Source organism: Falco punctatus, assembly GCF_963210335.1.
Source record: "Falco punctatus genome assembly, chromosome: 8".
Lineage (NCBI taxonomy): Eukaryota > Metazoa > Chordata > Aves > Falconiformes > Falconidae > Falco > Falco punctatus.
This window is the reverse complement of record NC_137588.1, coordinates 13,843,462-13,871,268: the sequence shown is the minus strand read 5'-3', so window position 1 is coordinate 13,871,268 and position 27,807 is coordinate 13,843,462. Positions and strand designations below refer to the sequence as shown.

Sequence of the window (27,807 nt, the reverse complement as noted above, 5' to 3'; positions counted from 1 at the left end):
GGCAAGGGGAAACGGCCTCAAGTTGCACCAGGGGAGGTTTAGATTGGATATCAGGAAAAAAACCTTCACTGAAAGGGTGGTCAAGCATTGGAACAGCTGCCCAGGGAGGTGGTGGAATCATCACCCTTGGAAGTGTTTAAAAAACACATATATGCAGTGCCTGGGGACATGGTTTAGTGATGGACTTGGCAGTCCTGGGTTAACAGCTGGACTTTTCCAAACCTAAATGATTCTATGATTTAGAAGGACAAAGTCTAACATGAAAGCACATGTCCGGTTTTCCCATTAATCCTCCCTCATTCCCATTTTCCCCAATCATCTTCTCTACATGGCCACATAATTTCTAACTTTTACCAGATTCTCTTTTTAGGACTTAAAAAATATTTTAAGACTTTTGTAACTTTAAGGTAATGGCAATCGTTACATTTCTCCACCCTCTAACACTGTACTTTGCCTTACCAGGTATTTCCCAGATGAAATTACTGTTGGAAGGAACTGAGTGATGAAGCAAAAAGCAGGAAGCTGAGGTCAGCCAAAAATCCCCCTCCTATCTCGCACCAGGGTCCCTGAGGAACACAGCAAGCAGTATCTTCCCTTCTTCTCCCTTAGGCACTCTCATTCAGTCAGCATCAGCAGCTCTCAGTCCCTCTCACTCCCTCTCCTCACTCAGCTCCCATCCAGCACCGGGTCATCACTGAAGACGCCGCTCTCTCTCTGCTGCAATCCCGTGTCCGTGTCGGTGAGCAGAGGTGGCCAGCAGAGCAGCTGAACCTCTCCTTGTTCCTGCTGAGAGCTGTCTTTCCTCCCCGGCTGAGAGGCTTTAGCAGGGGCTATTTCCCTCTAACCCTATCCCTGCTTAAATGGAGATTCAGCTGGCTTCTGGGCAGAAGAATCTGCTTCTCAAAGATGCTTCACAGATATGAGATGCAGCTGTTTGGGGACATCCTTGAGCAGAAGGAAATTAAGGACAGAAAAGGCTGCAGAAACCTGACAAGCCCAACAGAGCAGTCAGGAGGAGACAGAGGCATGGCCAGCACTCAGCAGGGTAGAAGCTGAAACAGTGAGAACAACCCAGTGAGGAGATAAAGGCTTTAACCTCAGGAGGACCCCAGCAAGATCAATAATCTCCACCGACATGCAGCTTCTGTTTCCAAGGCATCAGCTGGAGTGACCTTCTTCAGATAGATAACTGTATCTTGTATGAGGGCACACGACTGCATACATTAGATATGTGTAAATGCCTTTTTTTTTTCCCTAAAGGAAAGAAAAAATTTCCAGAATTTGAAATACAAAGCAAAGAGAAATTTGGGTTCTGTTTCTGGCTCTGATACAGAATAGCCTGATCTTAGGTAGGTTACTTTGTTGCTTTGTGCTTTACCTTAGCCAGTTATATAATGGGAAAACAACAGTACCTTCGCTAACTTCAATGATTATTCTGATTATGTTAAAATAACATGAAGATGAAAAAGGCAATAATGATAAATAGCAATCCTTAGTTTGCACTTATGCAAAATCCTTCTACAGATCCAAGTACTTGATTTCAGATGAAATACAGACATCGTTTGATGTTCATTTCTCGCAGCACAAGTGCCAGCTGAGGCATCCCTTGCCTCCTACTCCCAGGTGCCTGCTCCAGCCCAGCGGTGCCTCGACAGCTGCGCTGTACCACTGTGGTTATGCTGAGCAGGGAACTGGGTACAAAAGCCAACGGGAGAGACCGTGGGAGGGGAGGAAGGACAATATCTAAGGCAACACCCCTGCCAAAACAAATATACATCAATCAAGTACAAAGGCTGGTATCAAAGCTATCAATTTGTGTTACGCCGTGGGTATATGAAAAATACAGCTGACTTCACTTGTATAACACGTTCTGTCTGCCCTACAGTAACAAACTTGTTTCAAACCATGAATAAATATTTCAACACAAATCTGAATAGGTCACAGGGAGATATTTCATAATCCTATGGAACTGATTTGCTAACAATGTTGGAATCTGCATGATTGCTAGATTTCACAGACTGAATAAAACTTTTACATATTAAATGATACAGCTTCTGTAATTGTTCTACTTGAAACATATTTTCAATGTAATGAAAAATTTTCTTAGATCAGTCCCTGAAGTTGTCACAGTCCAAGTAGTGGTTTCAGCTGATTTAATAACGCTGTACAATTAAACTACAGACTGAGATTTTTATCTTCACAAGACACTTATTTACACAAATACTGTAGAACTTAGAATGGGAAAAGCAATCTTTTAAAAAATGAATACCAAGAAGGCTTCTGTCAATCTGATTTACTTAAATTCTGAGTGTACCATTAAATCCTGTTAAATGAATGGCAAAACCCCCAAGTCCCACTAAACAAATAGAAACTCTTTTTGTGAAACAACAAAATAAAATTAAACTTGAGACTGACTCCTTCCTGACAGGTGTTCCTGCTTTAACACATCACAAAATACAAGCAGTCATAGCCAAGGTTTTCAAATGACTCTTCTTGTTCCCAAATGGACACCATTAAAGCATTCCTAGATTCAGTGAAGACACTGTGAAACTTGCCCACTTTTAATACATACTTGTTTGGTCACCCAACATTTAAGACACCCCCAACCATTAGTCTTCTGCATATTTTTGCCCATTGTTCTCATGCTACTCTTACAAGAAATCACGCTTAAGAAGATGCAATTCTGTAAGTTTTATTAAACTGAAAATGCATAATCAGGACAAAAATGAGGATTTACGATTGCCAACTGAAAGGGAAAACACCAATCAACTTTACACTTTCAGCCTGCACTACAGTTTGGTGGTTGGGGGGTTTTGTTTGTTTTCTTTGCTTATCTTTTCTAACAATTTGCAGGTAATCACACCAGTTATGCCTCCGAGCAGGTACCGTTCTATTATTGAGACGAGTTCTGTTTCCCAATCTATCCTTTCAAAAAGGAAATCCAAGTGTCCTATGATTTCTATTATACTTACAAAATACACTTGTTATTTTTCTTCCTAAACTTCCCTTTGCTGTAAGATTTCAAATGCAGGAAAGGTCTGTCAAGAGCCCAGTTGACCACAAATAATGTAGCAAGTTGTCAAATACTTGAGCACATTTCTACTGCACAATTAAAATATAGCCACATTACAGCTGTAAGCCAATATTCAAACTTTAAAAGGCATTTGCAAATACGGATTTTCTTCTCCAGAAGCAAAAAATTGCTGCTGACAGCACCCACCTGGTAGCTATTTCAGTTTACAGCAATCTAGAATGAATGAAAAAGCCTGCCTTCCGATCTCATCTCAAGGGCTCTATCATAACACAGGCCTGCACCACCCCAATTGCACTCTTGGGAATAAGACACTGCTACTGACATAACCCATTACAATGATTACAAATACATTAACACTGTGAAGAAATTCATGACATGCTTCGGGCATCACTGTGGCACTGACTGTGCTAGGCTATTTGTCAGGTCCCGCTTAAGCAAAAACTGTAAATGACTAAAAGTGATCATTTCAATACTAGAAAAATCTCAGAATTTACCAGTTTATGCCCACTTACCAACTCATAAGTTAGTATGTAAGAGTGTGCAGGCATAAAATGAACATGTCTTTGATGAACACTTAGGTGACATATGACCTCAGCTAATTAAATATTTAGCGCTGTACTCCCCCACACATAGCAAACTTCTGTTCCACAGCAAATATAACGTGGTGACCGTGCAGCCAGAGTCTTTCTAAATGCAGGACAGTGCTCACCTCCACTCCCTGCTCTGTGCAGTCTACTACTGGTTATAATGCTATATACACTAGCTCAGTGTAGAATGAAGTTCAGCAGAGTTGGGAGAAGCTATTCAGACTGGTATCTTGGGCACCTTATTTCACTTGTTCTATTCTGGAATATTCAGTGAAATTGAGGATTCACAATTAATGAGTTTTCCCCATCAGCAAAACTTCATTATTACTGTCTTCATAACAGGTATCTTAATACCCTAAGACTATTATGAATAAAGTTTGCCCCCACAGTACAGCTTGATGTTTCCTGTTCAAACTAAAACGATAATTTCAAAAAAATAAACCCATTAACTGATCTGTATAAAACCAGGAACAATAATGTTAGCATACCTGAGCTATGCAGTTGAAATCTCAAATTAGTTTAAAATCTTTCCCTTGATGCTCTCTCTCCCACTGCCATTACACACTAACTATTCTCTTAGTGCTGGACAGAATTTGTCTCCTGTTGAACCCTCCAAAGCTGAGCAGGGTTAGCTCACATCCTTCTCAGCACTCCCTCATTGCCAGTGTGCCTGTCCAAGCACTGTTTGCAAGAGCTGTGAGCCCCATGGACAGCATCTCTTCCCGAGCTCCTGGCACAGTACTCGGGAGATGTGTAATGCTTTTGGTTTACAGGCCATATTTATTTCACCCACACACATTTTTAGTTTGCTCTGAAGATGCTATGAATGGCTCCGCAGCTGGGAGTGCCTAACGTAGGTGTGTGCAGCGCTCCGCTCTCCCAACCCTACGTGTGGTGGGGAACACTTCCCAGCTTCATCTGCACGGCTAACAAGTGCATGAATGATCTGCTGACAGTGGTGATGAAAGCAAAGAGGCTCAAGTTAGTCTTCAGGGTCATTAAAAATCTTTTTCAAAGACCATTTTAAATATTTTCTGTATGTTCATCTGTCACTGACTTCTAGTAGTTTCCTATGCTTTATTTCACAATAAGTTTTCACCAAGTTTTCTCTGCTTTCCCATCAGTGTCTGGACCTGCATTCAAAGGACAAACACTGCCAAGTGTAATTCACTGTGGCTCAGCTAGCATCACCTGTTTTGCCTTACTCACTGCAATTATATCCTCAGAGAACAGAAATGGAGGAGAACAGAACAGCAGTTAGAATATAATCCATTTGTATGCACTGCATTTTCGATGTCTACCTTTCAGGAGTTCATGTTGGTGAGAATGTGGGTATTTTCTCCACCCTTTCGGGTTACTGTGTTTGGGTTTTTGTTGGGGGGGTGGGGAGGGTTGGGGTGTTAATTCTTTTGGGGTTTTGTGCGTGTGTTAGTTGTTTTGTTTTTTTTCTAAACAGTAGAACTTCCCATGTCAAAGGGACATGTATACAAAAACTGTACTTGTGCTTTATAACATCTGTACTAATTCATTGAGGTTTAAATTCTATTTCTATTTTAAGTTCTATTTCTATTTTAAGTTCTATTTCTGTGTCCCACATCGCTACTTTTAGAGCGAGTTAATGCTTTAATTAGTGAAACAGAACTACAACCAAGCAACAATGGTCTTAATGGCTCCATATAGATGATCCAACTGCGTAGAGCATCCAATAAGCCGTGTATTCCTTCAGATACACACATCCAGTTTGTGAAGAGATCGATAGACAGGGCTCTGAACCATCAATCAAAGATAAATCATAATATTTTGATTTGGCATAGGAAAAAAAAAAAATCACTTTCACTGCTATAGCTCCACCACTCATATTTCCTGTCCAAGTGTTAGAAAAGTGGGAAGTGCTTTTATACAGAATGCAAGGACACCTTACCCCTGCAGTCAATTTGAATGTCTGTAACAAGGGATTTTTTGCTACTCTAAGGAAGTATTTACAGGCCTGTAAGCATTTCTAAACGAGCCTCATGCTGTCAGTCTAAAGGAACATAAAAATCCAGGCCAAAGCCAAAAGCTGTCTGATGTCATAGAACCATTTAGGTTGGAAAAGACCTTTAAGATTATCAAAGCTGCCACTAAAATGCAGCCCACCACTAAACCACGTCCCTAAGCGCCACATCTACACATCTTTTAAATACCTCCAGGGATGGTGACTCAGTCACTTTCCTGGGCAACCTGTTCCAGTGCTTGACAACCCTTATGGTGAAGAAATCTTTCCAAATATCCAATCTAAACCTTCCCTGGTGCAACTTGTAGGCCATCTCCTCTTGTCCTATCACTCGCTACTTGAGAGCAGACTCACCTCACTACAACCTCCTTTCAGGTAACTGTAGAGAGTGATACCACAGATGCTTCAGAAATTGTTAGGAAATAATTGGCCTGATGCCAAGAAACACATACACAATATTTCATAGGCTCAAATTTCAAAATAAATGCACAGAACTGTTGTGCTGAAACTCTGAATCCACCTCACCGGAACCTTCAAAGGAATTTAAAATTGCATCACAAACTCCTACTCAGTCTCAATGCAAGTGGGTATCAGATGTCTTAGAAAAAGAAGTCCTTCCTCAGACCTCTCAAAACATCAAATCTCTCTTTCTACTCTGAAACAAGAGAAAAAAAAGCTAAGACAATAGAAAGTCTTCACACTTCCCTCTTTCAACATGTTTTGTTGCCCTTAGAGGCTGAATTCCTAGTTTCTCCCCTTTAGACGTATCTGTATACCAATGTTCTTCCATGAACCAATTTTGTATGGAAGTATACTATGCAAATTAACTGAAATAAGGTAAAACTCATGTAAGTCAGATTTTAAGACTAATGAACATACTTATTTCTTTCAAATTATCAATTGTGTTATAGAATAAATATCTTCATATGCCAAAATAAAACACTGATAATCAGACTTCTGAGAAAGAAATGTATGTACTGTCTACATAAATCTGATTATGTTCAATATTTAGAAAGATCCATACTTTTCCTGATATTGAAAGCACAGAAGCTAAAATAACCCCCCAAAAAACCCACTGCAGATTTCTAACAGCTGGCATTAAAACTCTGATTTCCTATCACAAATCCAATTCTAATCAGAACTGCAAAAAGGGAAAGTCTCACACAAAACTCAAGTCTCCCAGCTCCAATGTTTAGGTATTAACATCCACAGCAACACAGCACTGGTCATTTTATTTATTAAATACAAAACAGTGAGAATAATAATAATACTGATGAATGGTATACATCAACGACAGCTGTTCAATGCATAAGGAGGGAACATTGCCAAACCTATCATGGAAAGGGAACAAAACTGCAACGTGACTGGGAAGAGTGGGAACACCACAAAAACATCAAGCTAAGATGAAAAGACATGAAGAAAGACTTGGTACAGGTACACAGAAGTAGTTATGGACTGAGGAACTCTACTCTTATATTTCATGTAAGTTTCTTTATAACATCTGCAAGAATCCCCCTCACTTTAGTCTCCCCTATTAACAACAGTAAGCTTTCTGGGTTATAAATCAACTTTTGGTATCAACTCAAATCTCTGCTTGAAGGCCTTTCAATAGTACAATTACATTCATGCAAATCTTCATCAGGCTTTTAGTGAATATGCTGTCATCATCTCCTATTTGGACAGCAACAGTAGGAGTTACTTGGTCTCGAAAGCAACAGTTTTGAAAACACCTGCAACTGGTGTATAATCAAGAGTAACATGAGCAGGAGCACACTGACGTGATGCTTCCCTGTCTGCAGTGGTTGCCCTGAATGCTCCATGAACTCTTTGTTTTCAAGCACATGGTTTCCGTTAGCCAGAAAACGCAAAGATCACCTCAGATCTCTGTGACTTCAGAACAGCCCCAACAGCTCAGGTCTTCAGAAATAACGGAGGTATCCATAGCCAGGATGACATGTCAGGAGCTAGATACCCAGTTATGAAACTTCACATTCAAAATTCCGGAGTTAGTCAGAGGTTCACAATTCAAACACCTGAGGCAATTACTTAAATTTGCCATTGACTTTATTAATAAAAAGGACATAAGCTTTCTTTGTAAGGAAAACAAATTTAAAACCCTGATCCCCAGTATCCATCCACATGCAGCGATTTTGTCTCATGCTGGAAGGAGACAAACGATAGCTTATATCAAGTACATCTCCTAACCGTTTTTGTACTCCCAATACAAGATGCTACAACAGCACAGCTGTGAAAGCAGTAAGAGGAAACCAAATCACATAAAGAACAATCATTTAGTGTATATGTACAAAGATAAGCAGAGACAGTCCTGAGTCCAGGCTTTGACTGCAGTGCCTGCAAGCCAAGAGCCGACCCAGTGTGGGGCTGCCCCGCAGCTTCTGCTCCCTGGCCTGGAGGCGTGCGGCTCTTTGCCCCCAGCCTCCCTGGGAGCCATCCCACATCTAACGGACAAAACCTTTTGTCTAAAAGTAATTCAAGAGTTCTTAGAAACAACTTATCACGTTATTAAAAACCAAACGCTTCATTTACCTACAGCTCCTAAGATTGTGCCAAACTGAAATACCATTAGTGGTTTACCTCCAGACAGCATCCTCTCTGAAGAAGCGCTGTATGCCATATTATAAAGAAAGGAGCCAGAAATCAAAGTTAAGTAACGTGTTGGGTTTTCACAATCACAATGTTTTCCAGACAAAGAAAAAAATCTATTGAAAAAGGCTCAAAAAGGAACAGTGATTAATGACCAACTCTGAAGTACCAACATCTTTTAATCACCTGTCTGGGCTCCCCGTCTCCTCTGAGGAGCCTGAGTTCCATCGTGCTGAGCTATGGAAGCAACTCGGGTACGACTGCAAAGCAGCTGGGCTAACAGGGGGCTATTCTGAGTGTCTGTCAAATGCTAAGAACCTAAAGCTCTACTTCTAAGTCATATCAGTTTCAAAATCAAGAGGGTAAAATGTATTCGGCAAAACCACGATACAGGGACCAGGTTTTTCTCAGCAAGCTTAGCACACAGGATAGAAACAAATGAGGCTTATTGAAAACGTCTAATTAAGGAGCAAGAAAAAGACATGAAAGATTTCCCATGTTCTAAACACTATTCTGCACAGATGAGCTTAATAGTACTGAACAGTCAATACCCAGTATCTGTAAGTTTATCCGTTTTGTGCTTAACAGTTCCAGTCCCACGTCTGCCCCTTACCAGGTCAGCAGTCCGCAGACAAAGACCCTTGTCACCACTGCCATCCTGGGTACAGGCAAAACCGGTGACAGGGTGGGGGCGAGAATTTATTAGTAGCAGCTGGCAGCACCTAGCAGTGCTTTATAACTGAACTTTGCAGCGTACTTGTTCCTTTTGATCTTAACTCCATGCATTTCAACATTGTTAAAGAAAACCAGAGTAGAACCATGGTAAAAATCAAATATAAGGAATGCCCAGGAAGATACAGCTGTAGCATTCTGAAGCTAATGCCCTCTGCCAGGAGCTGCAGCAGCAGAGGAGCCTGTGCACAGCCACTGCGGCCACCCCTGCTCACTGCAAGAAGCCTCTAGCATGACAAGGCAGGAAGAAGGGGATAGCAACAAATCCGATGTGAAAATAAATGTTGTCTGAAAAAGCACAGGGAAGACAAGTGGAACATTCACAAAACATAAATAGTGTTTTACTTTTGCTTGGTAATGACTACAATGTACAGTATCTCCGCTAAACTTGCTCTGAAGTGTTAAGATAAACAGCACCCAGTTTTAAATTTTTGGAGTGGGTGGAATAGTTATTAGAAGCCTATTACTACTACTACATCAGAAAGCCTGTCGATCTAGAATATTCCCAGAAAGTGTACTGATATGTCATTCTGCCTTCCGGAGAGCTCCTACCTATTTCTCAAATTATTTGGGTTGTTAAATAGCATCATAGGATTTGTTTAGAATAATGTTGATATTGTATACATTGTATATATGTATTACATTACACATTGCAGCATCTAAAAAAAGACATAAAAAGTATGGCATTCTCGTCAGTTCCTCTTTTTGCATTGAGATGGGCAAAACAATTCCTTATCTACTACCTTTTTTATTTACAGTCCAATTTTCCACTAATGCATTCTGAAAGAGTCCCATTCTTAGCAGCCTTACCTACTTTTGCCTTATGTCTATAAGGTATTCACAATAAAGCCCCAATGTACATTGTCACAACAGATCTCTGCTAATTATAGCATTGAATTTATTATGCAACAATATGAAAGTCAGACAATCCTCAGCATTCCCAGTAAATGGAAAAAATATATTTACTGTATTTGCATTACCCAAAGATATTTGCAGATCTTTAAACTCATAGAAGTGCATAAAACATACTAACTATAAGCAACTAATTTCCAGCAGAGATGCAAATTAGAGCCTCAAGAACTGCACATGATACAAGAACTGTGAGCCACCTGTATTTACAGATACTAGTTGGCTTAAAACGTATGTTTTCACCATTATTGGAGGTGGAAAAAATGACTATTTCAGAAAACGGATGTTTCCCATCTCCATTCTAGACCTTAAACTCAAATAAAATTTTTGCTGTGTAGTACTAGAAATATGCAGGATGCTTCAAAGATGACAAAACTGCAGATCAGACAATTATATCAAACGAATAAGCTAAAAGTTATGTTCATATCTACTTGAAAAACTGACATCTCTAAGACTCTCAAGTAAAATATTTTTAGGCCTCTGGAAACAAAGCACAGTTATAGCCCTCACACTTCCCAAATACACTATTGCAAAGTCAGGATAAAGATAAGATCCTACCTTGCATCCAAAAAGCTCTTTTTTCAGATTCCAACAGATTTTTAATGTAACTTTGCAAAGGTCCTTGCTCTCAGACCTCCAGGTCATAACACAGTGCTAATTCCTGTCGGCACAGCTCTGCAGCTACCTGGTACAGCTCTCCTATCAAACGCACTCCAAACAGCAGTTTGACAAAACAATAAGGAATGCACTCATAAAAAAACAAGGGTGAGGGTTTTTTTGTAAAAATAATATTTTAAATGTTTCTTCTTTTTCAAATAAACATGTCTGTTGTTGTTTTATTTAACACAGTTTTTAGCATTTTGTGGGTTTGGTACATAACAGAAATTTTAAACCATTTCCAAACATTTTCAAAACATTTCAATCTCAGTGCAAGTAAAACACTCCAACTTCATCTTCCTGATTAAATGTTTCCGTAAGAGAAAAAAATTCTATGTACAGTTTTCTGCCTAAGCAGGCTTTGCCTTCACAGCTAACATTTCATATTCAGACTCCAATTGCACATCAAAGCTTCACTTTTAAATTCAGTAAAGATGCAAGTTTAATCTCAGGAGGCTATGATGTCTTAGATGTTAAAGTGCTGCTACCAGCAATCTTTAAAAGAGTCTGCTTCTTCTGATGGATCCATTTCTAATGAGAATCACTGAACAGAAGTTACTCAACAAGCATTACCAGTTATCTTGGGTGACTCGCAAAATCTTCCACAGATTCTACAGAAACTAAGGCTTTGACTCGCATTCCTCTATAGCCTTCTACACTCATTGCTTTAATACTTTGTTTGCTCCTTGCAACAGGTTTCATTTCTATTTTTTCTCCTCAACATTAATCCACAATACTATCACCTTTTCCCCAGTTGCAACAACACAAGAAATAGCCTTAATTAGCACACGTTTCCAAAATGTTATCGCTATTTGTAGCAATGTACACCCTGTGTCACAACCCCCTCTGCAGTTAACTCATTTCCTGTAACCAAATAAACAGCAAAAAATAAATAATACCAGAATTTCTTTTAAACATGCATTAGATTTCAGACAGAAAGGCAATGTAAATTTCAAGAAAATACACATTTGCTAACAGCTGGCCAGAAGTCCAAAATATTTCATCATTATGGCAGTATCTTAGATAATCATGCCCAAGAAAATCCCACTTTATGTTTTTTCCCCCTCTATTAGCTGTTCCACATATAATCTCTTTCAACAGAGACATGTATTTAGAAATCTCCATGTGCATTCATCTGTATCTCTTTCAGTAGTTCAGAGTCTTCATTTTCTACAGCACCCTAAAATAACTTCCTGGGAGGCACAGTACTATCTTCTTGCATCAAATACTTCGCTGTCTCAAAGTACCTTACTTTTTTTTTTTAAGAGGTATTAAGGCCCTTCATTTTTGTCTTAACATTTCCTCACCTACCTTATAGCATAGTGAAGGTATATCAACAACATATAATGCCTTATTCTCTTCACTGAAGGCAAAATGTGCCTTACTGACTCCCTATCATTTCAAGGGTACAAATTTTAATGCTCATGTGAATCAGTCCTGCCTCCATCTTTCAAATCTGCCACCTTGCAAAGGTTTGTAATTTTCCCTTTGCTGTACATCCAAATCTCCTGGGGAAAAAAATACAGCGCAAAGAAGGGAAAATGCTTATTTACAGAGCATTTTCTTAGATTAGGCAGATCAGAAATGAAAAACCAGCTCAAACACTGGCTACAAACCTAGCTGATCAGGTACTGCAAGCAGAACCTAGCTGAAATAAATGCATTTAGATTATAAATTAATATCGTGTGCTGCTCTCTGGAAGAAAAGCAGTTCAAGGTAACAACTGAGAGGGAGCAGGGCTACAACTTTGCAAAATTAGTCTGACATTATCTAACACAACTTCGGTGGGAGTCAGATTGGACCATGGGCTCACAGCAACATGAGTCTAACTGCTGCCACTCAAAAGCAATAGTTAAGTGAAAACTGTCTATTACTACCTTAAATAACCTGATCCAGCTGCATACATTAATAATTACTTTTCTAATAGTAGCTTTCCTCAACAAGTTTCCACAGAATTCTGTGAGCACTTAAAAGACATGTATTTTTTTTATATATATATATATTTATTTTGTTATTAATTTTTATAATATATATATAGCAAGAAGGCTGGCAAAGGAAAGCCAGGATAATACACTGGAAAGATAAATCCATCTATCAGCGTTTCAGAATTAAAAAATTCCATCTTCGTCGCTGTGTGAGGCAATTTCTTTATATCCAAAACTCAAAAACTTTTATTTTACGTAAGTTTCCTAAATCCTCTAAAACCTGCAGACACCTTTTGTTGCTATGAGGAATAAACCCTACATAATTTCAGCAACAATATGTACCACTCATGCTCAACTGTTGATGCCAGGGATTTTTTCCATATATCATGCAAATACCTCACGTGTCATATAAAAGTATATTCTTAACACTCAGTTGCTGTAAGATTAATTTATTCACAGTGCCAGAAATGCAGCCTTGAGGAAAAAAAAAAAATTAAAAATGTCTTTGTTGCTTTCATCTTGATGTTATTTCAACATGAATGTTTCATTACAACAATGTATCTATGACCAATGAGGGAGACCATTTACCTCTTTAGCTAGTTAAATTCTATTTAAATGGCCATTATGAACTATTGTATAACTAATGAATTTGTCTTCAAAACAGTCTCAGAATTTAGGAAGCATTTTACAGACATAAGAGGCAGATATTTAACAAGTCTCTAAATAAATATTTGACAAAGCCAATAGAGTAAATACACATCTCAAAACATTTACCTGGGAAGCCATAGTTGGCCCTTTTTTGGTCAGGTTAAGGGGTATGTACACATACTAACTGAAGTTAAGATGGATTTTTTTGGGTCCATTTCTCGTGAAAGTCGAAGATGGAAGAAAAATGAGTGATTCAGCAAAGCATAAGAAAGTATATCTTTCCCCCCAAAGTACAAGCTTAGGTTCAGGATGAGAGGTTGGTTTTGAACCGCATTTCAGTAGTTCCAAACTCCACAAGAAAATCTTCAGATCTGAAATAAAGACCATTCCCCAATCTCTACTTCTCCTGGCACCAGGAAACAGCTACCTCAGCCTTTGCATTTTCAATACCTCCAGACTGTGGGCTCCAGACTATACCCCATCCTACAGCATTTGCAAAATTCTAGCTGGAGGGACTAGCAACCGACACTACTCAAATCTACTTGGATTTTTTTAAGATAGGAGAGATGAATATTATGACTACTCAGATGTATGATTGGTTTAAATTATCAGCTGCACATTAAGCAACAGTAAAGATTAAATTTAAAGCTTCAAGAACCTGTTTGTCCTTATTTGCATTTTGCATTTTTATAGAAGCTTTCTTACAAGACAGGATGGGTTTCTCATATTTATGCCCTGACCAAATATGAACTAAAAAAAAAAAAAATAGTATTCCATACTACACAGATATGGTTGCAAGACAAACATGTTTTGACATCCTAAAAGACAACAATGACATAAAAGTTAAGTGCAATATTTAAGAGATTTGCTGTGATTTGTTTTAACTAACATGTATTAAAATCTTAATAACTTACTCTTAGTCTTCTTGAACTGTTTATAGTCTAGCTACATCTTTCAATACACCACTGTTAATCATCCTACAAAAAATTGCAACTAAAAGATTGTATAAAGTAGGGGTTTTATTCCTCCATTATTTTTCTGGATGGATTTAGCTCAAAGGCCTAACACTCTTCTGCTATTTCCACAGATCCTTCATACAGTTGCAAGGAAACATTTTTAAAACAACATCTATAATTTTCCTTAATAATGAAGTTTTAAATTGACTAGGTTCATCAGTAGTGTTTTCAGGTTCCATCAGCTTTTAAACTATAGATGAATTTCCACTTGCTATTCTAGGAACTTTTTATTCTGCGTAATTTTACTGGAAATCAGCAGAAAAACATTTACAAAGACTTAGTAAACTGTTGGCTGAATTCATCAGGCTTCACATAACTAACCATAAACCAGTCACATCTACTTTAAAATTTACAGGATCATAAATATAGTTCTAGGAGGCCACACACCTTACTTTCCATCATCCAAGAACTATTCAGTGCACAACATTTTTAATACCTTATCAAAAATATAGATGAAATGGTGCTCTTACAATTCATGGGCTATACTGAAATAACCTTCTGCAAAAGATTTCCTGTATGACTGTGACATGTTCAATTTAATTATCTGAAAGGTACGGTAATAGATTGCCACAGCCTTTGCAGCTAAGCTTACTAATGTCTTTAAAGCATTGTGTCAACTTTAAAGGCAGGGCTGATATGATGCCCAAGTAAGGTATCTAGCAGGGAACTCAAAGCTTCCCAACAGTTCCATAAAAATGGAACTCTGCCAAAGCAATAATTCTGTCCTTGACATTCAGGTGGCAAAACTAAATCTTGCAGCACCAAAATGGGTTCTAAAAGAGTCAAGAAGGGACCATGGAGACTCCAGTGCCTGGTCAGTAATGTTGCAGGGGTCAGTATGCTGCAGCCTCTCTCTGTTTTCACCCTTCCAGCTTCCTAGAACATCCTCTACTTCCACAGTGCTGTGGGTGTACGGGGTTTACAGTGCCAGGAGCAGCCCTACCTCTGTCGGATGAGCAGTAGTAGAGCTTTACAAATAAAACCACCATAGTGGTGAATGAGGCCATCCTTACTGCTGGAACGGCCAACCTCCATCTCTTAACCTCGTCAAGGCAGGCAGACAACTGCGTTAGGCAGCAACCTACTTTGCTTACGCCTAAAGCCAAATTTGCGTATTATGAAAATGGAAGGTGACACAGTAACATAAAACAGTTGAGTCAGTAGAAATGTATGCTGCAGCACTCAATTACAGCTGGGTGAATTAAGGGCTGTGTAACAAATTTAATATATCCCCCTCCACACACATACACACACTTTGCAAGTCAAGCTAGATCTTTCAGTATTAAAAATTCCACTTTAGAAGTATTTGAAGATCTTATCACCCAATAACTGGATTAATTCAGCTTGTAATTTCTCCCTTGGAGAAGCACAAGCAATGATTATTTTGTAGGAACGTTGTCTTCCTAATTTGGGGGGATAGAAAAGGACAAGGATTTATCTCACCCGTCCTGCCCAAATCCCCTCCACAGCATTAACTCCAGTCACATTCAGGGAGCCCAGTCAGATGGTTATTACCAGAGACAAGTAGTCTGTTCTGCATTGCACAGCACTAGGTTCAGACACCGAACGGTGATTGCTTACTGGTTGTACAAACAGTATTATCAGCCAAAAGGCACCATGCTTTGTCAACTCTTTTTACCCATTTATACCACATGCACTTTCCCAGTAAAAGGCTACTGTTTTATTTTAGCATGCCAAGCCCCCATTTTGACCAAAATTACTTACAAAGACTGCATCCTACCGCTATTTTTGAAAGCATCAGTACCTTTACTCTCTTGAAGTTAATTCAGATAGTATCACTCCTAAACACAAACTATTCTTTTTGCATTCTATAGCTGTAAATACTACCCAATTAAAGATCTTCATGCTGGGCATCCAAATACTGAAGTACCCAAGATTAGAGACCGTTTTGGAAAACGTCGTCTGCATTCAGCAGATGCCTATGCAAACAATTCTCTTGTAAGCGTTTTATTTGTTCATTGCAGAGCACTAAGCAATCTTCATATGGAAAAGCTCTGTTCTGTTCGCCGTTTCTGGTGCATATACATAGTAAGGTCACAGGTTTCGCATTTTACAGTACCATGACAGAAGGATCCTTCTCTAAATTATTTAAACCATGAAATGACAAGAGATGGAAACATCTGACTTACTGTAAGGTGTTGTATCAGTAGGGTCAGGAGGTGGAAAATTTTCCGTGAAGTTGACATTACACAAGTCCGTACTACAGCAGCAGAAGCGGTATGTTCCATTCTGAATCAAGGAAGGGGTAGTTGTAACTATACACGCCTCAAAGTGACACTCTTGTGGGTCTCCTATATGAGACCAGCAACCTGTGGAAAGAGGCAAATTAATTCTTTTTAAAGGAGGCATAAAATTAATTCTATTGCATAGACAATTAAATACACCTATAGAAACCCACACATTACCTAAATTAAGTGTGTGGGGTGAAAACACATCATAATTTGCTTGTCTGACTTCACCACCACCTTTTAAACCAAAAATTGAAGGATTTCTTTCAGAATTTACCACAGCCAAGGAGAAAAAACATGGGCAGCAATGAAAGCTAACATCAGGTGTCCAGCTGTCAACCTCAATATGATAAAACCTGAATTCTTGAGCCTTCTAAGCAGAAGTACACCATTCCCCATTTCTGATACCACGGACAGTATTACCACCCTTTGGCCCACAGTCTAGATGAAACTGTGACCTAGTCCCCTCCTCGGAGCTAGGCAAGACTGCATCTATAGTTTGATGCTTCTTACATCATTTCTAAAAATTCCGTCCTTCCTCACTGTTAGCATCACTGGACTCTTCTACAGGACCACAACTTATCTCTTAGTTAATGCAGGCCCTTTCTCCCTGCAGCAACTGTTCCTTCCCAAGTACAGTCAACGGCAGTTAATGACGTTTATGCACAAATGCCTGGAAGGGAAGAGGCAACGTGGGGGCAGAGGTGAGCAGACTGCTTCTTTCGGCAGATCACCAGATCAAATGTATAACTGCACGGGATGCTTGTAAATGCATTCAGTTTTCATTTCAGCCTTACACTCCATTAAATTGTATCCCAAGTAATCAAGAGCAGAGTCCCTGTGAATGGCTGTGAATGGTAATCGAAATACCTCTCCAGCAACAGCAAGACCCTTCGCCCCTCCCTACCATCACTTTCCCCACAGAATAACAGTGAATTGACCGTTAGTGATATGTGACAGTCTTGTGCTATAGCTGCAATTTCCTCTGTAAACAAACATCCAATCAACATGAATATACATTTTCACTTAAGGAGACATTTTTAAATGTATCATTACATCAATACATACACCGAGATACCTTCAAGAAAGCCATCTTACGGTGGATATCCTAAGTAACAAGCAATTAGAGTGCTTTCTCTTTCAACTGTGCGTTGCTCTTTGGTCTCTTTTATAAGTCATGTATTTCAAACAAACTTTCTGTTCATATTTAAAACTGCTAAGTGGGAAGTTTAAAGTAATGCATTTGTACAATATACAAACAAAACATCTAGCTTTGCAGCTGCACATCTTTCACATTGGCTGGCTAGATCACAAAAAAGTGAAGAGAGTAGCAAAACTACTGCACTTAACACTAAAATGTTACATACCTTGTTTTACAAGATGTATGTCTCCTTCTCGTGTTTTTTCCCAAAGTCCATAGCAGGTACTACCTTTCATGCACAAAATTGTGCCATTCTCCTGGGAGATTCGGCTCTCACTGATTCCGTGGTCCTGCTGATATGGGTCCTTAAAAGCACACAGCCGCTCCTCACTCTGCGCAGCTTTAGACAAAGAAAGGACAACATCTGTCAGCGATTTTATGCATAAAATATTAACTTTAATAAAAGGACAATTAAGGTCTTCTGGAAACCTACATTTGAAACCACCCTGAATTACACATATCCATTCTTTAAACTGTACTCCCAACAGTCAGAAATAAAAATGAGGTCTATCTTGAAAGTCACTTTCATTAAGAGGACAAAAAAATGCCCTCAGCAGATGTTTCAAAATGAACATGCAAATGTTTAAAATTCACAGGTGCAGAACAAAAATTTCATTGCATAGTCTCTATCATCTGCATCGTTTGTCCTCAAGCACAAGTTACACAACTGTTAGCTGGTTTCTTCAGCAACTGCATGCATTCCTTAATTGTTTCCAGATCCTAAAGCAAGATGATCTTTTTCAGACTGCCACCCAGCCCAGTGCCCACCTAATTCAGAGGTGTTTTTCCACTCTTTCTATTGACCTAACTCTTCTTTTCTACATGTTATCCAGCCATTACACTGACATTTACTTCTTTATGCTCAGCGACCTATCAGTTTGGGTTCTTTTACACAACTTCATTAATGACCACCCACAGAAATACTAATGGCAGAGTAAAACCCATACGATTGACCAGCAGTTCCATGAAACACTGCCTGTAAACAGGAGCAATGCTGTTTGTAAAGCCTCCTTGGGGAATATCCAGCAGCAATATTTTATAAAACATACAGAGAGCGCAAAATAAATACCCATCATCACCTGAAAAATCTCTGGGGGTGTTTATTGCAACAAAACCAAAGCCACCCACAAAAAAAAATATTTTTTACAAGAATAATACAAACTTCAGAAATTTAGTATCTTAAGAATGCATATGTTTTACCCCTATGATTACTGCTATTTTTGTTCATATCACCTCAACAAAAGGACTCAACCATGCTGATATCCCTCTGTCATCTTTCCTTTAGGAAAAGCAAACACATTCAAACAATAAATTCTTCAGAAAGGCATCAAGTCCAAGATCAAAAAATCCATCATTTGTAAGGAATATGATATTTAGAATATTTTCACTCTTCCTTGGAATTACTTTGTAAAATGCATGAAAATCTAGGTGTGTACTTACAAGGCACTTCAGTTTATTCAGTAGTACAGCTCAGCACACATCCAACTGCAGTAAGAACTTGTCCTATGTATCTCAATAACTAGATTTTAACCAGTTCTTTAACTCCCATGAAAGCACTGGTAGCAAAAAGATGCAAGGTGGAATAGACTGGTATTTTAGTAAAACAGATTTTGAACTTAGTAAATTACAGCATACATAATTGTAAGTTATTAAAGGCACTGTCTACGTATAAAATATCTCCTCACTAAGTATTTATTTATTTGATCATTCTGCAGCACTGGCCCCAAAGAAGCCATGTTTCAGCAAGGCACACTGACTGCAAAAATGCTGTTTCACTGTGTCACCAGCACAGATGACTGGGTAATAGAAAGACAAACCAAGAAACTCAGATACATGTCTCACTTCTAAGGCTGTTATTATTCATTAAGGAATTGAAATTCATAATTCTCTCATGCAGAGACAACCATAAATAGCTACACCATCCAGAAAAGCAGTCTGTCAGTGACTCCCAGTTTATTCTGTGGCAGCAGTAATTAAAATAGTGCAACTTAGCTTATTTTCTAGTGGTCTGATAGGGCACGTGTGGTAAGTTGAGCTGCATGTCAGCCCAGTGGTGGTAAAACTCTCAGCTAAGGAGACGGGAACCTCTTAAGTCACTGTAATTCAATCATTTGCAGCTCCACGTACTCCAGTAACCTGGCTGACAGTCCACACTACTCACCCACCTCGCCATACACTGGTCAGGGTACCATTAACACTTTACATCTGGAACTAGAGTTTTGAAGTAATAAATACATGTATTATAAAGCACTGGGCTTGATAATCAGAAACTCTTGTTGCCTAAATTTCATATCTAATTTTTTTCCTTTCTAAATGAGTAGAGTTATTCAAGTTACTGAGGACAAAAAGGTCACACATTAACAGCTAGCATATGCTGCCTCAAGCAGTACTTGCCAGTCGCACGTAGTAGTTTTATTCTCAGGAACAGCTGAGTATGCCAGGCGTGAAGCATCTGTCCTGCATTCTCTGCTACATGACATGGGACTGGCCAAGGAACAATGTGTGAAAGGACAGTAGTCCAGTGCCATAAAGGAACCGGAGCCGACTAACTTAGTGAAAATAGAAAGGCGAAAAAATTATCATGGAACTGTAATTTTCAGGAGAGAATGTGACAGAATTATATGGCTTTCTGAAATATGAAATTTTATATTAATACATTTTTATTAAGAAATATCTGCTCCTAGGGACACTACAAAGGTTTTTGAATCAGTTGCATGTGATAGCTGAGTGGGACTAAGGTCACCTGAGATGTTGGTTGTTTACAGAATCCTCAAATTGCTGCAAGATAAGCCCTTTCATAATTTGCCTTTATTGTGAATAAAAAATTAAAAAGAACAGAATTTGTAAGACAGCCACACAGATTTGGTTTCCTTATCAAAAACCTCTGGTTTAGAAAAACCAAAAAGTAATTCCAGGGAAGTGCACTTTCATAATACCTCAATAGGTTCTAAAAAAAAAAAAAAAAAAAAAAAAGGAAAAACCTTTTGGTTTTGCTTTCTACTCAAAAATATATTTATATGCATCATGTCTGTGCTCCAGAGACACAGACAGCTTTAACTGCCTACTTTTCTGGTCTCTTTAACCTATCTAAAAATCTCTTAGGATCAACGTTGAGAGGCAAGAACATGCAGAAGATACTTGGAAAGTTGTTAACCATCACGCTAGATGCTGTCCAGCCACACACTACAGAAAATAACAGTTGCTACCAAAAGCTTTTCTGATTTAAACAAAATGTATTGCCCTGTAAGAATACCTGCAGACGGGAGGGTAGAACACCCACTGCTACACCAACCTGAGTGCGTATCTTTATCAGTTTTCTAGCAAACTAATAAAAGGGCAAGTTAATGTGCCACAATTTAGTGTCAGATGATCTCAGTGAGAAACTTCTCCAACAAAAAATAAAGGTTACTCACCCAACAACTAGAGCTTTCATGCTGATCATTGCACATTCCTGCTTCGATTATAAGTTAGAGTCGTACAACCCCTGTGGGAGCAGTACCCATTGCAATACTCTGCTGACCCCTGCCCCTTCCCTGATGGCATGGAACATCTGGAGAACAGGGGACACATAACAAAAGCTACTTTATTTTTCTCTATGGCCTCTGTAGCTTCATTTTTGAAGCTGTAAAGCCGAAGAAAATTGGATAGGCCATTCAGATATCCAGAAACCATCCTGAAGAACAACAGAATAGATGAGCTGCTGCAATTTCTTTGCGTGATTTTGGCACATTCCTGCTCTGGGAATCTGGCAGTAAGGTTTCCTTCTTCCTGGTAACGGAAACTAGTTAGCTCTAAAAACTTTTAATATTGGAATACTTTTAAGTCAGGCCTTGAAAGCAGCCTCCGGGCTAGATCAGTATGCTTTAAACGTTCCCTCCCGAAAATGGAGATACTACTATAAGAACACACAGAAGTACTGGGGTGCCTGTTATAATCTTTACTTATTTCAACAGAAATCCTACCTCTTCAAGGTAAAATACTGTTGCTTATTTAGATTGATATGTGTTCCTCATGGACAACCTTTTATGTCTGACATCGTGGGAGCCAACAGCTATGCACGGTACATTCAGAGCTGAAACACATCTACCTGTCCCTTGGAAGCTCTGCAGCTGCAATGTGAAAGGGCAACCACTAACACTCTCTATAGCAGCTTAGCTGGAAACAATTCCAAACCCGCTTTTTCCAAAACTCCATCCTTGAAGATATTCAGATCCCATCTGGAAACGGTGCTGGGCAACCAGCTCTAGGTGACCCTGCCTTCGCAAGGTGTTGGACAAGATGACCTCCAGAGGTCCCTTCCAACCTCAACTATCCTGTGATTCTTGCAGGACACAGGTCCCGAGGTACTCAGTGTGCAGCAACCAGACAGAAAACCAGAATTACTCAGCTGGGCTACTTGCTATTTTTTGTCTCCAAGGCAGGCAAAATGGTAGGGTAAGACTAGAACTACCAGATTATCTTGTTTGTCTTCAGTTCAAATAGATCCAAACCCAAGGAAATATCTTAATGTCAATATCTTTACTAAACAACAAGAGCAATTAAAATAAACAACTTATCCTATGAAGTTGGAGGCTCTTGATCTGATCCACTTGATAAATCCAGTTCATTTGCTGCCTATGTCAGGAAAATGAAGGGCAAAGCCCCTGCAGACAGGTGTGCCCACCAGATATTAAGAGCCCATAAGCAGTTCACCGTGCAGCACTCCTTTCCTTAGATTTCACAGATTCAAGATGCGCCAGCAGTGTATCCTTAAATCGGCAAAACGCAGAAACCATTTACAGATCAGATTATACAGTACATTTGCCCAGATATGAAATGTCCCAGCGTACAAAGAAAACTAAGCCCAAGCACCAAGGCAAGTGGCAGCACAGGTTTCACAGGACATCTGCTGCATGGCTGCAGTCATCTTCCAGAGCCCTGCTCTTACTAAAAAAAAAATAAAATCATGTTGTTTCAACTCTTTTACAGGTGCTTTTAAGCTATCCATCTTATTACTCCTGCACAAGTTAAGCATCGCAAAAAATAACCACAGAAAATCATTAAAATTAACTTGGATTACAGTTTCTCTATAAATGTGTAATTCTATAATAACTCTCTCATCATTAGGTCTAAAGCACAACAAACAGAAAAAAATGCCAAAGATGCATGTATTCCCCCAAAGATTAAAAAGCTACTGAAATGAAATGAGCAACTTGGGTTTTTTGTGGGTGGGGGTAGACACCTCTGGAGAGTGCACTGTACTTAAACACAATTATCTGATCAAACCAGCACGTGGCAAGTGTAATTTTAGAAATACGGAAGTTATGACTACAAAGAGGAGAAAGTCACATTTAAAGGCTACCTTCAAAACTAAGAAACATCCATTTATTATTTCTCTCACAATATGTAAGAAGAGAAGGACTTTTGGTACTTCCATTATCTTTATAAAGTAACCTTCATAGTAAACTGTATTTGCTCATCACATGGATGGAATCCATTATACACTCAGCTCGTTTCTAATTCACCTTTAATGAAAGACTATAAGAGAAATTTTGAAAGAAACAAATGGCAATTGAATGCTTACAACATCATACACCACTGAAAAGTTTGCTACTACAGAGATCTGCAGTAGCAAGAGTTGGGCTGACATTGAAAAGGACAAAAGTAAAACCAGAACAAATTGTGAATTATTTATAATTAAATGCCTATTTTTGATTCCTCTTGAACTTCTGTACCAGACAAACTATGTCAAAACAACTGAATAAAAACAAAAAAATTAACTCAAACTTCCACTCTCTCATTCAGCAGAGATCTCCAACAAAGACAAGAAGAGAAGGCACCATTTCCAGAAGTTCTACCAAGGGAAAAAAGCCACTGAGAACAGGGCAAGCTCTTCACTTCCTTATCGTAACTCAGAAAAAAACCCAAAATTAGTTCTGCTGCTCTCCAGCCTACTTTACACCTGTATTTAAATAAAAATTCACTTTACTGTCCAGTTTCAAAACTCTGCTTAAAACATGAGCGGCATAACAACCGAGTACGGATGCTTCAAGAAACAGTCTAAGAAACAAACTGTTCTTAGCTTTCCTGCTTGGTTGCCATCTGATCACCACGTGTACATTAACAGACTTAACCTGAAGGAGATTGTGAAACCTTATTGTCTTATTTCGAAAGGAGACTAGGGAAACAGACTACATTAAATTACTTTCCTGAAGTCATAAAGGAACTGGGAATTGGCTGTAGTTTCCCAAGTCCATCCTGTGGCTCACTCTTACTGCCGCAGTGCTCAGGGGAGCATGAGGTTCATCCCTATGCCACTACAGAGCCTCAAGAAAAAGCACCAGGGCTTCAGGAATTACCCTCTGGCATATGGCTCGGGTTTTGACATGATTAGTCTTAGCAATTATCAGTTCTACTGTCAACAAAAGATGACAGAAAAAGCAAGTTATTATAGGATAAATACTATACTGTTGATTTCAATATTTTCTCCCTGTAACTGTACTGCTATTTCCGATTGCTCAAGAACAGAGAAGTGATTCACAAAAATAAATGAAGTCTGGATGTCTGTAGTGGTTTGCTAGAAAAACACTGAGATACATTTACTATTTTAATATTTTCCTCTGTTCCCCACAAAAGATACTTCTGAACAGCAAAGATCAAAAGAAAATTACAAGTGCATCTACTGACTGTCAGAAATCTTGCATGCTATGAATCTATGATTCGTCCGTATTAGGCTCATTTTAAACAAGTGAATATGCTGTTACTGCTTTTAATATACTAGTTCTTTTGCAATCATTTTGTGTTCTACGAAAACATAATTACTGAAAACAATTAAAACAGAAATACCAAAAAGTTACAGGAATCCAACTGCAAATCCTGAGAACATGAGTCATGTTTTCATTAATAGCATAGGAAGTCAGTTCCATTAGTACTTAATCGACACTTCCTGACATTTCATCTATTCAGTGCAGTACATGGAATCTGCATCAAGTGCAAAGGCAGGGGGAAAGGAAGGAAAAAGGACTCAAATGTTACTCAGATGCTACAAAGAATTATTCTACTCCATGTTCTAACTGTGGGGATTAAAAATAAATAAACAAACATTTGCCACTTTACAATTAATGCCAGGCAATACATTTTGTGATGCAAGTCACGAATACAAGAATCCATGATAACAGTCAAGACAAACTTGCACGTAACCTACAAGAACAGACTTGCTAGCATCAAGGACCACATATGTGGGTACCGTGGCGGTAATTATGTCCAGCTGCCTTCATGACCACATAGGTGAAGACTTGAGAAAAGACAAAAAGTTAAAAAGGTTTCTGAGCGTTTGTTTGCCTGTAATGGGATTCCTTTAAATATGTTCAACTGGGAACCTCATTAGGCTTCAACAGTTTTTTTTGTAAAAGATTAAGTTTTTTTTTCTGTAACTTTGAATTACTGAGATTTTCATCAGAACAGCCACAGACACAAAACCTGTTTTCTTCTGGCCCTGTCAGCTCTCTATGGAGTTCTCTTATTTACACAATATGGGGAAACATCATCACCCTCGAGGCACAGTTACGAGATAGCACGTGTCTTCATAATGCAAACTATTAAAAGGAGGGCGATTAAAGTAATGTACATCAGGAGGCTCCTTTGAGTACATCCTTTCAACTACCGATAGCTGAATACTGGTGTGATGCACAGAGAAACAGAAACCTGAAGAAATCATCACTTAACAAGCATTACTGCTGCTTTTTTTCATCTTTTTCTCCTCAGAGGTTTTAATCAGAAACTTTTCTAAATGTGTATACACTTATATAAAAATATATCACAAGCAGACACCTTTTGAAAGAAGCCATTCTTTACAGACAGATGGTCCTTAATACTAACTTAGAGTGGGAGGAAAAAAGCTAAACTGCTGGTAATCTTCCACGTGTTTACACTTCCAGCACTCTGCTTTGTAGCGTGTTTGACCAACTGCACAGCAGAGAACTGCACCAACTGGTCAGGAAGGTAAATAAATTGCCTGCTTAAGGATCGGGCATGAGAGCATGAAGGTCTTCAACCAGTCAGAAATGGCCCCGGGGACTTTCTGAGCAAGAGGTCAGGAGCACCACGGTGCAACACACAGCCAGGGAGCGTGTCGCTGGGGAGACAGCACAGCTTATTGCTGTACAGTGAACTTCTGTGTTAGAGGTCTTCCAGGTGGGCTCCACAAACACAACCACTAGTTTAATATCATCAAGACATGAATAAGAAAGAATGGAAATTTGCATTAGAGAATACAGTAGGAACTCCCAGGAGGGAGGCAGGAAAATAAAGAAAAATGCTTCAGAAATTTACATCTATGGCTGTAGGCTTTTTTTCTTCTAACAAAAAGAGAGGAAATACCCATCACAACCATTAATGCTCCACCTATATTTTATAGGACATATTACGTACCTCAAGATGCAATGCAAAATATATTTTGACAATAACCCCTTACAGTTTATACTCACTGTTAAAGTCTGGAATAATCTATCCACAGTACTGCATGTCCTTAGCCTTCACTGATGAAAATTACTTTGGGTTTGTCTGCTTTTGCTATGTAACATCAGTTTCAAATGCTGGCGGTTACACAGAGCCAGGCTTTGATTGAAAACTAGTGCCAAAACTAAAACGATTGCTAGTACTGATATCCATTTCAAAGCCATTATGTGACTAAATATGCAGAGGACTAGATCATTTCTGTTCATTACAAGACACTTCCGTCAAAAGATCATGAGACTAGAAAACTCAACTTGTTTTCTGTACACGGACGTCCTTTAGTCTTTTCTTCTCCTCAATCTAACCTGTAAGCAAGCAAGCAAATTTGCAATCCCTTTTCTCTCTTTACTCCCTTAGAAAGGGCAACACCACAGTGCTGTCTGCTGAGCAACGTTACCAGCAGCGACAGAGATACCAACTTTTCCTGTTGTGTATTCTTCACCAGTACTTGGGCACGGTGTTTCAGCTTCATTCTGAAGTAACAGTGGTCCTTTAGCATTAAATAAATAAAACAAGATCATGCGGCAGCTGTGTTGTATCTCGCATGTCCTGCACGAGGCTCACACTTGGCTGCCCACCCAGGAACTGTGTCTTGCACCACACGTGGCACACGAGCCATGGCCTTCTGTCAGCCCCATCTGGGATGTGCAGACCCCCTCTCCTCACAGCCTCAGGGCTACAGGGCCACTGCCACATGCCCCATATTCAGCTCACTGGTGTTAGATGCATGCACCATACCAGGAATTTAATGAGTTGCTATTAATGTAAATAGAGAGGTATGGTGCGGCCAAAAATTAGTCAACTCAAATTTTTTAATGAAGGCCTTGTTCTGCTTTACCCCAGATTTACTCTCAAAGGAAGCGTTACCTTAGAAGAACCCAGCTTAAGCAAGAGGAGCTGTGCAGGAGAGCAACAGGATGGCAGAGATTTATTGCTAGCAGCTGACAAATTATGTAGTCCCCAAATGCTGCCAGATGTTATGCAAAAATACGTGAGCTTACTGCCCATAAAATGTGTCACTGCCTTATTTCCACAGCCTTTCTAAACACTTCTGAGGACAACCAGACCACCTCGTTGTGCCAGCCTCATCCAAATCAGGCACTACCACAGAACCAAAATTTTATCCATGTGGCAAGAACACAAGGTAAGTGGCAAGAAAGCTAGCAACACCTGTGTCCTGGCATAAAATCTGCTGGGACAAAATTCACAAATTTCAAGCAAATTTGAATCAACAGAGTCAATACTCGTTCATGGTTTGCATCAAGAGGCTGGGGCATTTTTCACCTGATAGGGCAAGAGATTCAAGCTGAATCTGTAATGAGGATATATTTCATTGACTCAGCCAGGGTCAGAGAAGGACAAACTACAGAACTAAAACCAAGTGTCCTGAAGTCTCAGCTGGAGCCCTAACAAGCTGACCTTTGGCTACCTCTGGCCACTAATCAGAGCTTCCTCCACCTTACAAGATTTCCTCCAGAATGTATATATCTAAACCAGAAAAACAATATACCTCCATCAATGATTCAGCGTTTTCCTTAACATGGTTTTATAGCTGTGTTCAGCTGGTATGCAGTTAGGACATTTGTTTTTATTGTATAAGTCTGTCTAGTTCAGCAGGTTTCTTCCTTCTTTTTCCCTTATGCTAAATTGCCATTGATTTTTAACAAGACAGAATTAAAACAAAATGTTTGTAACAAACAGGTAGCAGAGGAAGGTTATCAATCTGTCCAATAGGAAATTTCTAAATATATCACCTGCT

At 39.1% G+C, this 27,807-nt stretch overlaps 1 protein-coding gene across 4 annotated transcripts in view; it reads right to left on the bottom strand.

Annotated features, from left to right (window-relative positions):
* Positions 1-27,807, bottom strand: part of BMPR2 (bone morphogenetic protein receptor type 2) — a 109,015-nt gene that overhangs the window by 38,005 nt on the left and 43,203 nt on the right. For all 4 annotated transcript variants that reach the window (XM_080400126.1, XM_080400129.1, XM_080400127.1 and 1 more), the window contains exons 2-3: positions 17,722-17,895; positions 16,256-16,435 (exon numbers count right to left, since the gene is read on the bottom strand). In XM_080400126.1, coding sequence (XP_080256252.1) covers positions 16,256-16,435; positions 17,722-17,895 — 354 coding nt within the window. The remainder of the gene's footprint in view (positions 1-16,255; positions 16,436-17,721; positions 17,896-27,807) is intronic.